Genomic DNA, 14177 nt, shown 5'->3' with positions numbered 1-14177 from the left:
TAAGCAAGCCCGTTTCTACTAAAAAATAGAAAGAAATGATCTGGACAACTAAAAATATATATATATATATAGAAAAAATTAGCCAGGCATCATGGCGCATGCCTGCAGTCCCAGCTACTCGGGAGGCTTGAGGCAGAAGGATTGCTTGAGCCCAGGAGTTTGAGGTTGCTGTGAGGTAGGCTGACGCCACGGCACTCACTCTAGCCCGGGCAAAAAGAGTGAGACTCTGTCTCAAAAAAAAAAAGTACCACTCTGGTTGGGTATGTTGATAATGGGGTAGGCTATGCACGTGTGGGGGCAGGGAGTATGTGAGAAGTCTCTGTACCTTCCTCTCAATTTTGCTGTCAACCTTCTCTAAGAAACAGTCTTTTTAAAAAGGCAAACCACAGAATGGGAAAAAATATATTGCAAATCATATATCTGATATGGGATTAATATCCAGAATACATACAGAACTCTTACAATACAACAAAAAATAAAATAACCTGCTTAAACGGGCAAAGGATGTGAATAGACATTTCTCCAAAGATGATATACAAATGGCCAACAAGCATATGAAAAGATGCTTGACATCACTAGTCATCAGAGAAATGCAAATCAAAACCATGATGAGATACCACTTTGCACTCATTATGAAGGTCAGTATCAAAGAAACAGAAAATAACAAGTGTCAGTAAGGATGTGGGGAAATGGGAACCCTGCGCACTGTCGTTAGGATTGTAAAGTGGCGCACTGCATATGGAAGTTACTCAAAAAATTAAAACTAGAACTACCACATGATCCAGCAATTCCACTTCTGAGTATATACCCAAAAGAAGTGAAGGCAAGGACTCCAACATCCATGTACGTCCACGTCAATACAGCATTATTCACAATAGCCGAAGGTGGAAGCAACCCAACTGTCCATCAACGGATGAATGGATAAATGTGTTATATACGTAAAATGGACTATTATGCAGCCTTAACAAGGAATAAAATTCTGCTACATGCTAAACCATGAATGAACCTTGAAAACATTATGCTAAGTGAAATAGGCCAGTCACAAAAGGACAATATGGTATGATTCCACTCAACTTGAGGTACCGAGAGTAGTCGAATTCTCAGAGACAGGGAGTAGAATGGTCAACGCCAGGGACTGGGAGGAGGAAATGACGAGTTAGTGTTTAATGGGTATAGAGTTTTAGCTGGGGAAGACGAAAAATTTCTGGAGATGGATGGTGGTAACGGTTGCACAATGATGTGAATATATTTAATACCCCTGAACTATACACTTAAAAATGGTTGAAGTAGTAAATTTTGTTATGGATCTTTCAACCCAATAAATAAATTTTAAAGATATAAAAAAGAACAAAACAAATTAGTAAATTTGACTTCATTTAAACTGCCATAAAAAAAGAATGAAATCCTGCCATTTGCAACAACATGGATGGAACTGGAGAACATTATATATGAAATAAGCCAAGCACAGAAAGACAAATCTCACACATTCTCACTCATATGTGGGAGCAAAACATTAAAACAATTGATCTCATAGAGACAGAGAGTAGAATGATGGTTATCAGAGGCTGGGAAGGGTGGTGAGGGGGCGGGGAGGATAGAGTGGGGATGGTTAACGGGTGGAAAAATACAGTTAGTTAGATAGAATGAACAATATTTGACAGCACAACAAAGTGATTATAATCAACAATAAGTTAGGGTATACTTTAAAGTAACTAAAAGAGTGGGATTGGAATGTTCCTAACACAAAGAAATGATAAATTCCTGAGGTGATGGATACCCCAATTACCCTGATTTGATTAATTCACTTCGTATGCCTGTATCAAAACATCACATGTACCCTATAAAGATATATAACTATTATGTACCCATAATTAAAAATTAACACTGTAAACAAATTAAACTGATGAATCAATTAGTAGTACATATATATTCATTAGAAATATGAAGATAAATACCAGAAAAAAAAAAAAAACTAGAAGATTTGCAAGTTATTTCTTCAGAGGAGCAAATGGGAGTAGGCCAGGGGGCAGATGTTTTTGTTAAAAGCCTTCCAGCAGTATTTGAACAGTATTAAAATTCCAATGTGCATGTACTACTTTGATAAACATAACTATTGAAAAGCAATTGATGTAAAAAAGATATAACAAGCACTGGCAAGAACGTAGAGAAATTGGAACCCTCATACATTGCTGGCAGGAATGTAAAATGGTGTAACCATTTTGGAAAATAGCTTGGTAGGTTTGTTAAAATGTTAAACATAGATTTACTGTATGACCAACAATCCTGCTCCTAGGTATATATCCAAAAGAAACGAAAACATATGTCCACATAAAAACTTGTGTACAAGTGTTCAAAACAGCATTACTCATAATAGCCCCAAACTGGAAACAATCCAAAACATCCATTAACTGATAAAGGGATAAATAAAATATGATATATGCATAGAATGGATTATTCAGCCATAAAAATGAAGTGTTGATACATGCTACAACAGAGACAAACCTTGAAAGTGCTAAGTGAGAGAAGTCAGACACCAAAGACCACATATGGTATAATTCTATTTATATGAAATGTCTAGAAAGGATAAATGTATAGACAACAGTATTAATAGATTAGTGGTTGCCAGGAGCTGGAGGTGGGGATGGGGAGTGACAGCTAATAGGTATGAACCTTTTTATTGGGGTGATGGAAATGTTCTAAAATTAGAACTTGGTTGTTATTAGTCTGCTCAGGCCACCAGAACAACAAATTTATTTCTCACAGTCTGGAGGCCGGAAAGTCCAAGTTCAGGGTGCCAGCACGGTCAGGTTCTGGTGAGGGCCCTCTTCCTAGCTTGCTGATGGCCACCTTCTCACTGTGTCCTCACACGGCAGGGAGGGAGGGAGAGTGTAAACTCTGGTGCTTCTTCTTATACAGGCACTAATGTCTTCACTAAGGCCCTACCCTCATGACCGCATCTAAACCTAATTACCTCCCAACGGCCCTATCTCCAAACAGTATCCCATTGGGCACAGGGTAGGGTTTCAATATATAAATCTGGGGGAAAAACAATTTAGTCCACAGCAGTGGTGATGGTTGCACAACTCTGCAAGTACTCTAGAAATTACTGAATTGTACAGTGAAAATGGGTGAATTTTCTGCATAAAAATTATACCCTAATAAAGCTGTTTTGTTTGTTTTTTACTTTTTTATGTTCTGATAGAGATGTGGAATAAAGCTTCTTTTGAAAAAGCAAACAATGAAGTCCATTTATAAAAGAAAACTTGCAAACTTTGTGCTAAGTACTTTAAGTGTTATTGTTATTATGACAACCCTGAAAAGTTGGTATTATTATCCCTGTTTTACAAATAAGGAAACCAAGGTTCAAAGAAGTTAAGCAACTTGCACAATTAGCAAACAAAGCATAGTTAAAATCTGTGAGCCCTAATACAGAGTTCATGCATCTTGCACTTTTTGCACCTTCTTCTTTGTGATTGCCTGAGCTCTGAAGAGTGCCATGGGTAGGTCACCTTCACACTCAATTCTGGACAATCCAGTCACCATTTATGTGAAGACCACTGTAAGGCTCCATGGGCAACCTACAAGCAGCTGAAGATCTCTCTAGAGGCCAGCAAGGAATATAAAGACTGCATACGAGTAACTGTGAAAACGTGAGCTGGCCCATCTTTGCCACAAGAGGTCAGAAGTTAACAGATATTACTATTTGCAAATTAAACTTTGCCCCTCTTCACAGCTCTCTCTGGGGAGGTCTGGAAGGTGGGCTGAGGAGCCAGACTCCGTAGGTACAAGTTGCATTCCTGCCACTCAGCAGCTGAGGGACCCTGGGCAAGTTACTTAAGTCTTCCTGTGCCTCAGTTTCCTCATCTCCAAAGTGGAGATGAAAAGAGAACCTCTTCTAGAGGGCTGTAAAGTGCTTAGAGCAATACAACAGTTTGCCACTGGTGTTACTTTGGTGTAGTTAAATTTGTTATCTAACTGTGCAGAACCTGCCTTTTCTCAGCTTTGCTACAAACTGTCTTTGGCCAGTATGGTCTCTCCTCTACCATGGTATTATCTGCGGGTGAAGGGTAAGCAGTGTCCACACATTTTCACTGACCCCTATGAAATCAAAGCCTGCAGCGGCTGTGGTGGTCATCTGCTCCAGGCCGCCAGTCACTGTGCAGATGGGACCAGGAGACTCCGTGCCGTGAAGGGGCTGCCCTGACCACAAGCTGGTCCACTTCCCGAGGAAACCTGTCTAACGTGATTATTGCACAAACACACTGTTCGGTAAGCTTTTGTGTCCCACCTTCTCCCAAGAGATCCCCTGTCCATTTGGCTAAAGAAATAGGTGAGAAAGGCCACACTGTGATTTGAGAGACTGTCAAATGCTAATTACGAGTTACTCCATTTGAAAGATGGCAATGAAAGCATTCTTAATCCGCCTTCCTTCTCCCCAAACCTCCATCACTGGAAGAAAAGCCAGTTCTTTGAAAGCTGCGAACCAAACACAACAGTTCTGTGGACAATGGTTAAGAGGTAGGCTAGTTCCCAGGGAATGGCTGCAGCGTTTTTTTTTCTCGTTACCTTGGTAACCGCTACCTTGGCGCCCTTGTTGATGAGCTGAACCACATTCTCTGTTTGGCCTTTGTACGCAGCTATGAGAAGGCGTTCAGAAAGCGCAGCGACCGCATCCTGCTGGCTCATGAATTAGGAGAGAAAGAGGTTTTCGGGAATGCAGTCGACAAGTTCCTTCAGCTCAACACGAAGCCACTGGCCTGGGCCGGCACCCGCGGGTAAAGATGTTCACAATCATCAGAAGGTGCTTTTATGACTATGCCATCTTTGGGACCTAGGGGTTACAAAACAAAGCTGCCATCAGGGCCACTTGACACACAAGGACAGGCCACACACATTCTGTCTGATTTTAAGGCATTCTGCTGGTTGCACATTGCAGGGGAGGGAAGCTGTGGGAGGCGGGACACTGGGAAACACTCTCTCTGCAGCAAAGCCCCTGATCAGAGCTTCCAAGTGGAAGGCAACAGAATGTGCCAGCCTCCCTTCCTGCTTTCCTCCTCAGGGACATTCCCCAGAGGAACATGGCCAGAATCGCAAGGTTTACTCTGCATTTTTTTCTCCTGGGTAGCAGAGGCCTGATATAATCCCCGAAGCACCACCTGCTTTACGTACCCACCTTGGCAAGTAACTGCACTGTACGTGTGACCAGCAAAGGCCCTGAGCCGTTTTCTGCGGTGGCACCAGGGCTAACGTGCCAATTCCCCCGCAGGTTAGGCGCCTGGGGGCCACACCCCATAGAGACCGCGCCAGTGGGTGCTCTCCTTAGGGTTTTCTCCCAGTATTTACTGCAGTCTCTTCCCTCATGCTTTTCTCATTGTAAATTGTGCGGTTTCCCACATTCTAGAACAGATGGAGAGCTGGGCACAGGCCCGGACCAACTCCCGGTCCAAACTACTGAAACAATGTACCTCGGGAACAACACAGATGCTAAACACTGCCAGCATGCTCGGCCAGTCTAGGAGGGGCTGGTCATGTTGCTCCTCGCTAACAGGAGGAAAACAAATGGCCACCAAACCACCTACAGGACACTAAGCCCTGGCTCACAGCAGTGGTCTGGAGGGTAGTAACTAGTGGTAAACTAAGCTCTTCTTCCACCAAATGGCCAAAATGAACAGAATTTTAAAGACTGTGACTCCTCCCCGTAGCCCTGTCCATCCTTAGACCAAACCAGAGCCACTGGCAATTATTTCGAAGGTGAAGGTTCTTTGGGCAGAAGAAGGAACACTTATGGATCTAACCCACTCCTGCTAGAACATCAAAAAAGTGAGGGCTTCTTTGTATTTTAAAAAAAATGTGTGTTAAAAATACCAGAATATATAAATGGAAAGAAAATTCTATGTCAAAGGGATACCATTCTTCAACCCAAACCTTACCACACATTCTAATTTTGAAGGTCTGGAAGATACAGACATGGTTTACACCTGTTCCCACGTATACCTACTGATGCTTCCAATCTCTAAAGATTAAGGAATTAGCCATGATATGGCTGGAAAAGGTCTGGACCACATCTCCCATTCTAACTTGTTCACTGTGACATTCAGGCAGGTCATTTACCTCTGGGAAGCTGGGGTTAAATGCCCATCTATAAAACAGACATAAGAACATCTCTCTCTCAGGACTGTGGTGGGAATGAAAGATAGTATTTTATTATGTAAAAGTGTGGGCCAAATGTGAATATTATAACTTCAGAAAAGTAATTTTTACCCCATTTGTGAATTATCATTTTCTCATTGTTCTCCATCTGTTGCCTAAAACGCGGGTAAAGAATAGCATGGAAAGAGAGGAGCCCTCGTAAAACCCATCCCACTCCTGTTCACCAGGCTCATTAGAAGTGCAAAAAAGCGGGGCATGGTGACTCATGCCTGTAATCCCAGCACTTTGGGAGGCTGAGGTGGGAGGGTCGCTTGAGCCCAGAAGCTCAAGGCCAGCCTGGACAATAGTGAGAAGCCCTCTCTCCAAAAAATAGAAAAAAATCAGCTGAACATGGTGGCACTCGCCTATAGTCCCAGCAACTCAGGAAGCTGAGGCAGGAGGATGGCTAGAGCCCAGGAGTTTGAGGTTGCTGTGAGCTATGAAGGTGCCACTGCACTCTAGCCCGGGTAACAGAGCGATACCCTGTCTCCAGGGGGGAAAAAAAAGCATAATAAATCAGGAGAAGGGTATGCTCCAAAGCAGGGGGACCCCTAAGTTGGTCAGGGTCAGAGATCCCTGGGATATGCCAGAAGTATTTCTTGAATGAACAAGCCAACCAAAGAATAAAGTTGAGACTCAAAACACTGAGAGAAATGGAGCTAGAAATGCCTTTGAAAATTCCCATTGTTGCACTGAATGAGTGCAGATTGGGCTTTATGTTTCCCAGACTGTCACGTTATTTGGAAGTAGTTTGTTTTTATAAACACAGGGTGTGTTGCCTCTTTCTATTCGGGTAATCTGTGGTACATTCAAACCAATTATACTGAGCTTTTGCTCTGTTTGCCTAAATACTACAAAAATCACTCCAGGCCTAAATGGTAGGAAAATAGAGTATTAGCCATGACTTCCTGAAAGATCTCCCCTCCCACAACTACATTCTTCTCCTTCATCTCCCCATTTGTTATCTACACACTCACCCAACCCCCGACTTCTATTCCAGAACATTTCCTACAATGGGTATTTGAATATCTCAAGTACGATGGCCCAGTCCAAACAAATGTTATCATAGCTAAAATCCTACTTATTCTACCCCGTAGCCGAACTCCTGAGAGTAGAGATTTCTTTGCTGCCACCTCAGTACGGCCCATCAGCTCAAGTCACAGTGCTGTCCAGCCTCCTGGCAATGGAGGCGAGGGTCCAACCGGCCACTCCCCTCCCACCCTCCTGTCCCAAGCAACAAATTCAGCCTCTCAGATACTGAGACTAAAGCCATAGCTATAGGCTACTGAGATAGCCTTGTTTAGATCCATGACCATTGGTAAACAGCCCTTTACAAGACCAGCCCACGTTATTTTTCCTTTTTTTGTTAAAGATGGAAAAATACTACAGTGGTGAGAAAACATTGGCCGAGCAGAAATATTTTTTTCTTTGCGTTTCAGTTACAGCTACTTAATAATGCTCCTCGCCCCCACCCCACCCCCTCCACCACAACCAGAACGGGCCCTTCACACAGGATTTGGGATGCTCCCTCTGTCATGGTCACACAGAAAACTGCCTCCAAGATCAGGAACAGAATCCCGGGTTTCCAATTCCTAGTCTGTTGCTAACACCATCCCTATGTGCTTAGATAGCTCAAGCTCATTCTCAGTTTTAGCCCCGTGTTAGCCTCACTGCAAGGACCTCCAGCATTCACTGCAGTTGCATTTACACACAGGGTGGGTGGGAAGGGATCGAAGGAGGGGTGTCTTCTCTTCTGTTTCCTTCCTGTTTACCCCTGCACCTTCAGCCTTGGGTGTGGGTGCAGGCTCAGCAGAGACACCACGTCTCCACTGCTCTCACGGTCACTGTCTTAAATCCTTACCTCCCACCTAGAACAATTATCCCCATCCTTTGGAGTGAGAGGATATTCTGCTTCTCATCCAATGCCTCTGAACTGACAAATCAGGCCAGGTGGAAGGGGCAGAGGGAAAAGAAGAGACAGAGAACCCCTGACAACTAATGGGGAGGGGAGGGGAATAGAGGAGTGGTAACCAGTCTGCAATCAACCAGTTAAACTTCACTGCCAACCTGTTGGCCACCCCGGCTGTAGCAGCCCATTCCCTCTTTACAGTTGAGCCTCCTCTTCCAAGTGGATCAGCTCTCATTCAAGACACTTCCCACTGTTGGCAGTGAGGAATCTCTTCTGCCCCAAGCCTATCAATCACATCCCTCCTTGTCACGATGTTCTAGAGGAAAACCTTAAATGCAAACATGCTGCCCGTTCTTTAAGCAAGAAGGATATAAATACATGAGCATAAGTATGCAATGCATATCCTGAATCCAGAAAGGGATTTAGCTTCCTAAGAAAGATTTCCTTCCTTCCTCCAAGCGCACTGCCCCATTTTCATTGCTCTTCAATTTGCCGTTTCTTTTGTCTCTCATCACAAATACCAGAGGGTCACAAAGCTGCTTAGTCTGTGATGCGATCCGTTTTCTTTTTACAGAAAAAGGACTACAAGGTTTGCTTTTGCTGTTTTCCTGGGGATTTACAACAAGGTCCCCTATACTTTGGAGAATTTGCCAGTATCCCAAAGCCACTACATTCAGTCTCCCGACAGGCAAAATATTCTAGAAGAGACCTGCAAACAAAAGTCCCAGCCATGCATTATGCACAACCCACCCAGAGACGGCCCACAGGCACCCAGGAACCAGTGGTTAGGGAGCGCCATCAGCTATAACAACTAGCTTTGCCCCTACTGCTCCAAAGCCTGTGTTGAAGAAATGGTACTCACATCCGGGGGTCTGTCCTCCCTACATCGTGTTTAGTTTCTGGGTAACTGCGGTCAATTCTTTCCTGGAGAGATCATTAGCTTCCTAGGGCTGTCACTCCCAGCGGGTCTGCAGTGATTTACGTTACGATGCTCGCTGCTTTTTCTTTTAGCCTCCTCTGTCGCTGCCAGCCAAATCACATCTAACAGCTTATCAAAACATCCATTCAGCTTGCAATGTTTTGTGGCTTGCTAGTCTGTTCGTCACAGCTTCTGAAAGTCTTGGGTCTTCAGATTTTAATGAACTGCTCCCTCCCACCGGCAGAGGACCTGTAACACTGCCCTGATTGAGAAGAGTCAGGGAACAGTAATTCACAGATCCCAGGAACGTTTCTGAATGACGCTCAGATGACAGAGGAACGAAGTTTGCAATCTTTCGGCAGCGATTCAAGAAGAGATGAATGTGCGTGTTGTAAGGGAGGGAGGATGCAGGAAGCATTCAAATCTGCAACAAATTGCCTTTATGGTAACAGTTGGGGAAATGCTCGCTTTGTGGGAGCAGCGGAGCCCAGACACTCCACCCTCCTCGGCAGAGGGTTCCAGCACAGTGACTGCGGCAGCACCGGAGACAAGGGTCTGGCTGAGCAGCTGTTCCTGAGGTTTGTCTCCCAAACCCTCCCCTGGACAGTCTGCGCAGGGGAGGGGGAGCAGACAGGGAGCAGGGCCCCTTCCGAGGCTGTTACGAGTGCCGTCAGTGGCCCTAAACATTGCAAGCATGTCCTCCGGCCCACTTGTTGAAGCAGCAAAAATCCAACTTCCCACCTAGACAGATCGTAGACAGGAAGAGGGCTTTCATTTTGATTTGAGCTAATATCCCCACATTTTCCTCTTTGTCTCTAAAGATAGAATTAGAGACACAGGAGATGGGAAAATTACCTGTCCACACAAACCCTCTGAGCACCTTCTCATCCCAAAGCCTCACCCCATTTCCCTGAGGGTGGCAGCTCCTATGGGCAACGGGCTGTGATTCTGCTTTGGCCACCCTTTGGCTGACATCAAGGACAGGAAAACAGTGTGGGACTCTGGCCAACGTGTTGCAGAGAGGTTGAATTCCACTGGGAAAACGAATTGCCAGTAGAACTATTATGCAAGCTTTTTAAAAAATGTATAACACTCATACAAGTTTATCCAAAAGGGATCACTACTGGGATGATATGATCACCACTGGAGGACAAGTGAAATTATAACATAGATGAATATGACTCAGTCCCTATTTAAAGAAACTCATCATCTGGCCACTGATAAGCCACAAGCAGAGCCCAAAAGATCACGTGCCAGAAGAGAAATGTAAATTAAGTGGGAAAGAAGACTAAAGCAAGGAGTGGTCCATTCTCTCACAGCTGCCAGGACATTTCCTTCTCCCGAGAGGATCTATGCCCACAGGTAGGACCCTTAACACAATACAATCCATGAGGACATACAGCATATAGCACTGACTGTTCATGGAACCTGGTGTCTGTAAAAGAAGGAACAGAGTAGAGATGCTCCTCTTTAGTAAGCCCACAACTCATGCTATACCCCCCACCATGGCAAAGGAACAGGTATATTTATTGCTTGAACCATTTCAAGTACAGTAACTTTTCTCTTCTGAATATGACAGTTACTGAATCTTTGAAATAACCACCTTTGCAGGAGGCATAAAGAGGCTGTTGCAGTGAAAGTTGAGTGACATCTGAATATTATTCTGGAAGCAGATGACATACTCTACCAACAAGAAAAGCTGCTTACAGATATAAAAATCATACTGGAGGAATAAACACATTATCATCAAAGATGTGACTGACAGAAGGCTTGAGATGTAGAGACCTCCCCTTCTTATGCAGGACAATAACTTATTGACTGCCGCACGACTAGACCACCAGTGCCTCCAGCTTGGGGGCTGGGCACTCCCATCACTTAGCAAATGACCATCCATATGCTCAAAACTCAGTCCAAGTGTTATCTCTGCTAAGCCTTCTGCTATCTCTTCCTTTCCCTAGACAATATGATCACCTACAGTTTTCTATAAGCTCCTGCTATGGAGTGAATTGTCTCCTCTAAACACATATGTTGAAGTTCAAACCCCCAATGTGACCATATTCAGAAACAGGAGATAATTAAATTCGATCATAAAGGCGGGGCCCCGACCTGATAGGATTAGTGTTCTGATAGGATTAGCGCATGTACACACTCTCTCTCCTCTCTCATCCCCCTCTCCTCTCAGTGCACATGCTCAGAAAAAAGCCCATGTGAGGACAAAACGGCCATCTGCAACCCAGGAATTCAGCCCTCACCAGAAACTGAACCCTGCTGGACTTTGATCTGTGACTCCCAGCCTCCAGGACTGTGAGAAAATATACTTCTGTTCTTGGAGCCATCCAGTCTTGGTATTTTGTTATGGTGGCCCTAGCAGACTCAGACAGCTCCCCTCACAGTGTAATTGCTGGGACTGGCTCAAGGTTGGTCTGCCCAGTTACACAGAACTCTCCGGAAGGCCAGAACCCTGTCCTGGTCATCTTGTATCCCAGAGCCCGCCATGGTGCCTGGAACAGAGTTGGCCTTTAATGTCCATGAAATGGATTATAGAAAAATAACCAATTTTACTATAGTCATCAATTGTGTTCAGGAGCCTGTGGATTCCATAAGAAATAGAAGCAGGGTTCGCCTAGTCAACTAATCATTTTTCTCTCCAAGCAGATGAGGCAAGCTATGGCTCCAGACCTTCCAAGAGATAATGGGGAGAAGGGGGCATTATGTACTCATGCCTCTCTCTCTCTTGCTCCCCAAATTAGAGACGTACAGCTCCTGGGGCCAGAAGAATCACTGATCTTGAGGCAGCCCCTGTCTTAACGAGACAGGTCAGCCCCAAAGCGCCAGACAGCACCACAGCCACTCTGGGAATTTTCTCCTCAAGTCCTGTTGGCTACAGCCCCAAACGCTTTATTAAAGAAAAATCAAAATAAGCAACACAAAATAACAATAAAACCAATCCCCAGAGGATAGTCCTGTTTCTGTGTAGTTACACTGCAACTCCCATCCACACTCTTTAAATCTGCTTTCATCTGGCTCCTTTCTGTCCCTAATATTGCCACTGAAACTTCTTCTGCTGTGATTTATTTGGTGGTGTACTAGGCATTTATTGAAGAGATGGGGACAAAGAACTATGGAAACCGGGAGACAATCATTCCTGCTTGACATGCTGAGGTCAAAGGAGGTCAGGATGGTTTTCAGAGACGGTAGCACTTCACAGAGGTGTTAGAGGACGTGTGAGGTTGTGTTAGGTAGAGAAGTTGGGGAAGACAGGGCAGAGGAAACAGCAAGGACAAAAAGGCAGAGTGGTGTGGAAGCGTGGGTCACAAGCAGCACGGAGAAGCACGGAGGTAACTGCAGCTGGAGCTTGTAGCACACAGCAGCCACCAGAGTCGATGTTGGAAAATAAGGCGGCAATCACACCATGGAAAATTTTCACATCATGCCAGAGAAACAGGACTGTATGTTGCATGTGTGATGGGGAAGCTGGTACATAAAAGAGTGACCAGTCATGCTTTTGCTCTACTTGGAACTCAGGCACACAGAATTCAATTAATGTAATTATGGTTTTATGCTACACTCTCAGGACTGTAAGTACATGGCCTTCTTTCCTCCTCCCCTCCTTCATTTATTACTTCTTTTATTCCTTCCTTTCCTTTTTTTTTTTTTTCTGTTTATAGAGTTTATTTTTTTTAGAGCAGTTTTAAGTTTACAGAAAAACTGGGCAGAAAGTACAAAGAGTTTCCATACAGTCCTTAGCCCATCTCCACCCCCATGCAATTTCCTCTTCTAGCAGCGTCTTGTATTAGTGTGGTATATTTGTCACAATTGAGTCCATATTGACACATTATTATTAACCAAAGTCCACCGTATGTACTAGGGTTCGCTCTCTGTGCTGCACAGCCTCATTGGTGTTTTTTTGGAGACAGAGTCTCACTCTTTTGCCTGGGCTAGAGTGAGTGCCATGGCGCCAGCCTAGCTCACAGCAACCTCAAACTCCTGGGCTCAAGCGATCCTTCTGCCTCAGCCTCCTGAGTAGCTGGGACTACAGGCATGCGCCACCATGCCCGGCTAATTTTTTCTATATATTTTTAGTTGGCCGATTAATTTATTTTCTATTTTTAGTAGAGATGGGGTCTCGCTCTTGCTCAGGCTGGTTTCGAACTCATGAGCTCAAACAATCCACCCGCCTCGGCCTCCCAGAGTGCTAGGATTACAGGCGTGAGCCACCGCGCCCGGCCCCTCATGGGTTTTGACAAGTGCATAATGCCGCATACCCGGCATTCGAGTACCAGAGCAGTCTCACTGCCCTACAGATCCCAAGCTCCACTTATTCATTTCTCCCTTGTCCCCAACCCCTGGCAACCACTGATCTTTTTACTGTCTCCATAGTTTTACTTTTTCTGTAATGCTATATAGCTAGAATCATACCATATGTAGCCCTTCACATTGGCTTCTTTCCCCTAGCAATATGCATTTAAACTTCCTCCACGTCTCTTAGTGGCTTGACAGCTCATTTCTTTTTAGTGCCGAATAATATTCCACTGTATGGATGTACCACAGTTTGCTTTTCCACTCATCTTTTGAAGGACGTTTTAGTTGTTTCTAAGTTTTGGCAACTACAAATAAAGATACTATAAACACGCATGTGCAGGTTTTTGTGTGGACATAGTTTCACCTCATTTTGGTAAATACCAAGGACTACAATTGCTGGACCACATGGCAGGACATTGTTTAGCTTTGTAAGAAACTGCTACACTGTCTTCCAAAGTGGCTGTAACATTTTGCATTCCCATCAGCTGGTTTTACATTGACCTAATTGCCAAAGGCAAAGGTAACTCTTTGGCTCTTAACTTACATGGTTTCTCGTTACACCCCTCCCTCACCAAAGTTCCAACTTTCTTGCTTTCTGCAACCCACTCCCTTCCTCATTCTCCTAACCATCCCTTGGACTATTCCTTTCTCTCATGGAAGGGCTCTTCTTCTACCAGTACCTTAAATGTTGCAGGTCCGTGAGACGCCTGGTTGTCTTCTCTGCTCATGTTCTGCTCTAGAAGAGCTCAGTACTCCCCCTCCCTGCTGCCCACATCCTCCTCTGCTGCCTAGATACAGATTTCTCCAAGTCTACTTCCTCACCCTCAATCACGTTCTCTGAAGCTCTATATTTAAACA

The 14177-nt window shown here is 44.5% G+C and overlaps 1 protein-coding gene across 5 annotated transcripts in view; it reads right to left on the bottom strand.

Annotated features, from left to right (window-relative positions):
- ANKRD6 (ankyrin repeat domain 6) overlaps window positions 1–14177 on the bottom strand; it is a 191021-nt gene that overhangs the window by 57748 nt on the left and 119096 nt on the right. For 2 of the 5 annotated variants that reach the window (XM_012638237.1, XM_012638239.1), the window contains exon 2: window positions 4567–4831. In XM_012638237.1, coding sequence (XP_012493691.1) covers window positions 4567–4686 — 120 coding nt within the window. In that variant the 5' untranslated portion in view covers window positions 4687–4831. Of the gene's footprint in view, window positions 1–4566; window positions 4832–8960; window positions 9458–14177 lie in introns of those variants that run through there. The other 3 variants (XM_012638238.1, XM_012638241.1, XM_012638240.1) reach the window with 3 other exon arrangements.

This window comes from Propithecus coquereli, unplaced genomic scaffold (assembly GCF_000956105.1).
Source record: "Propithecus coquereli isolate 6110/MARCELLA unplaced genomic scaffold, Pcoq_1.0 Scaffold127, whole genome shotgun sequence".
Taxonomy (NCBI): Eukaryota; Metazoa; Chordata; class Mammalia; order Primates; family Indriidae; genus Propithecus; species Propithecus coquereli.
This window is presented reverse-complemented; position numbering and strand designations above follow the sequence as displayed.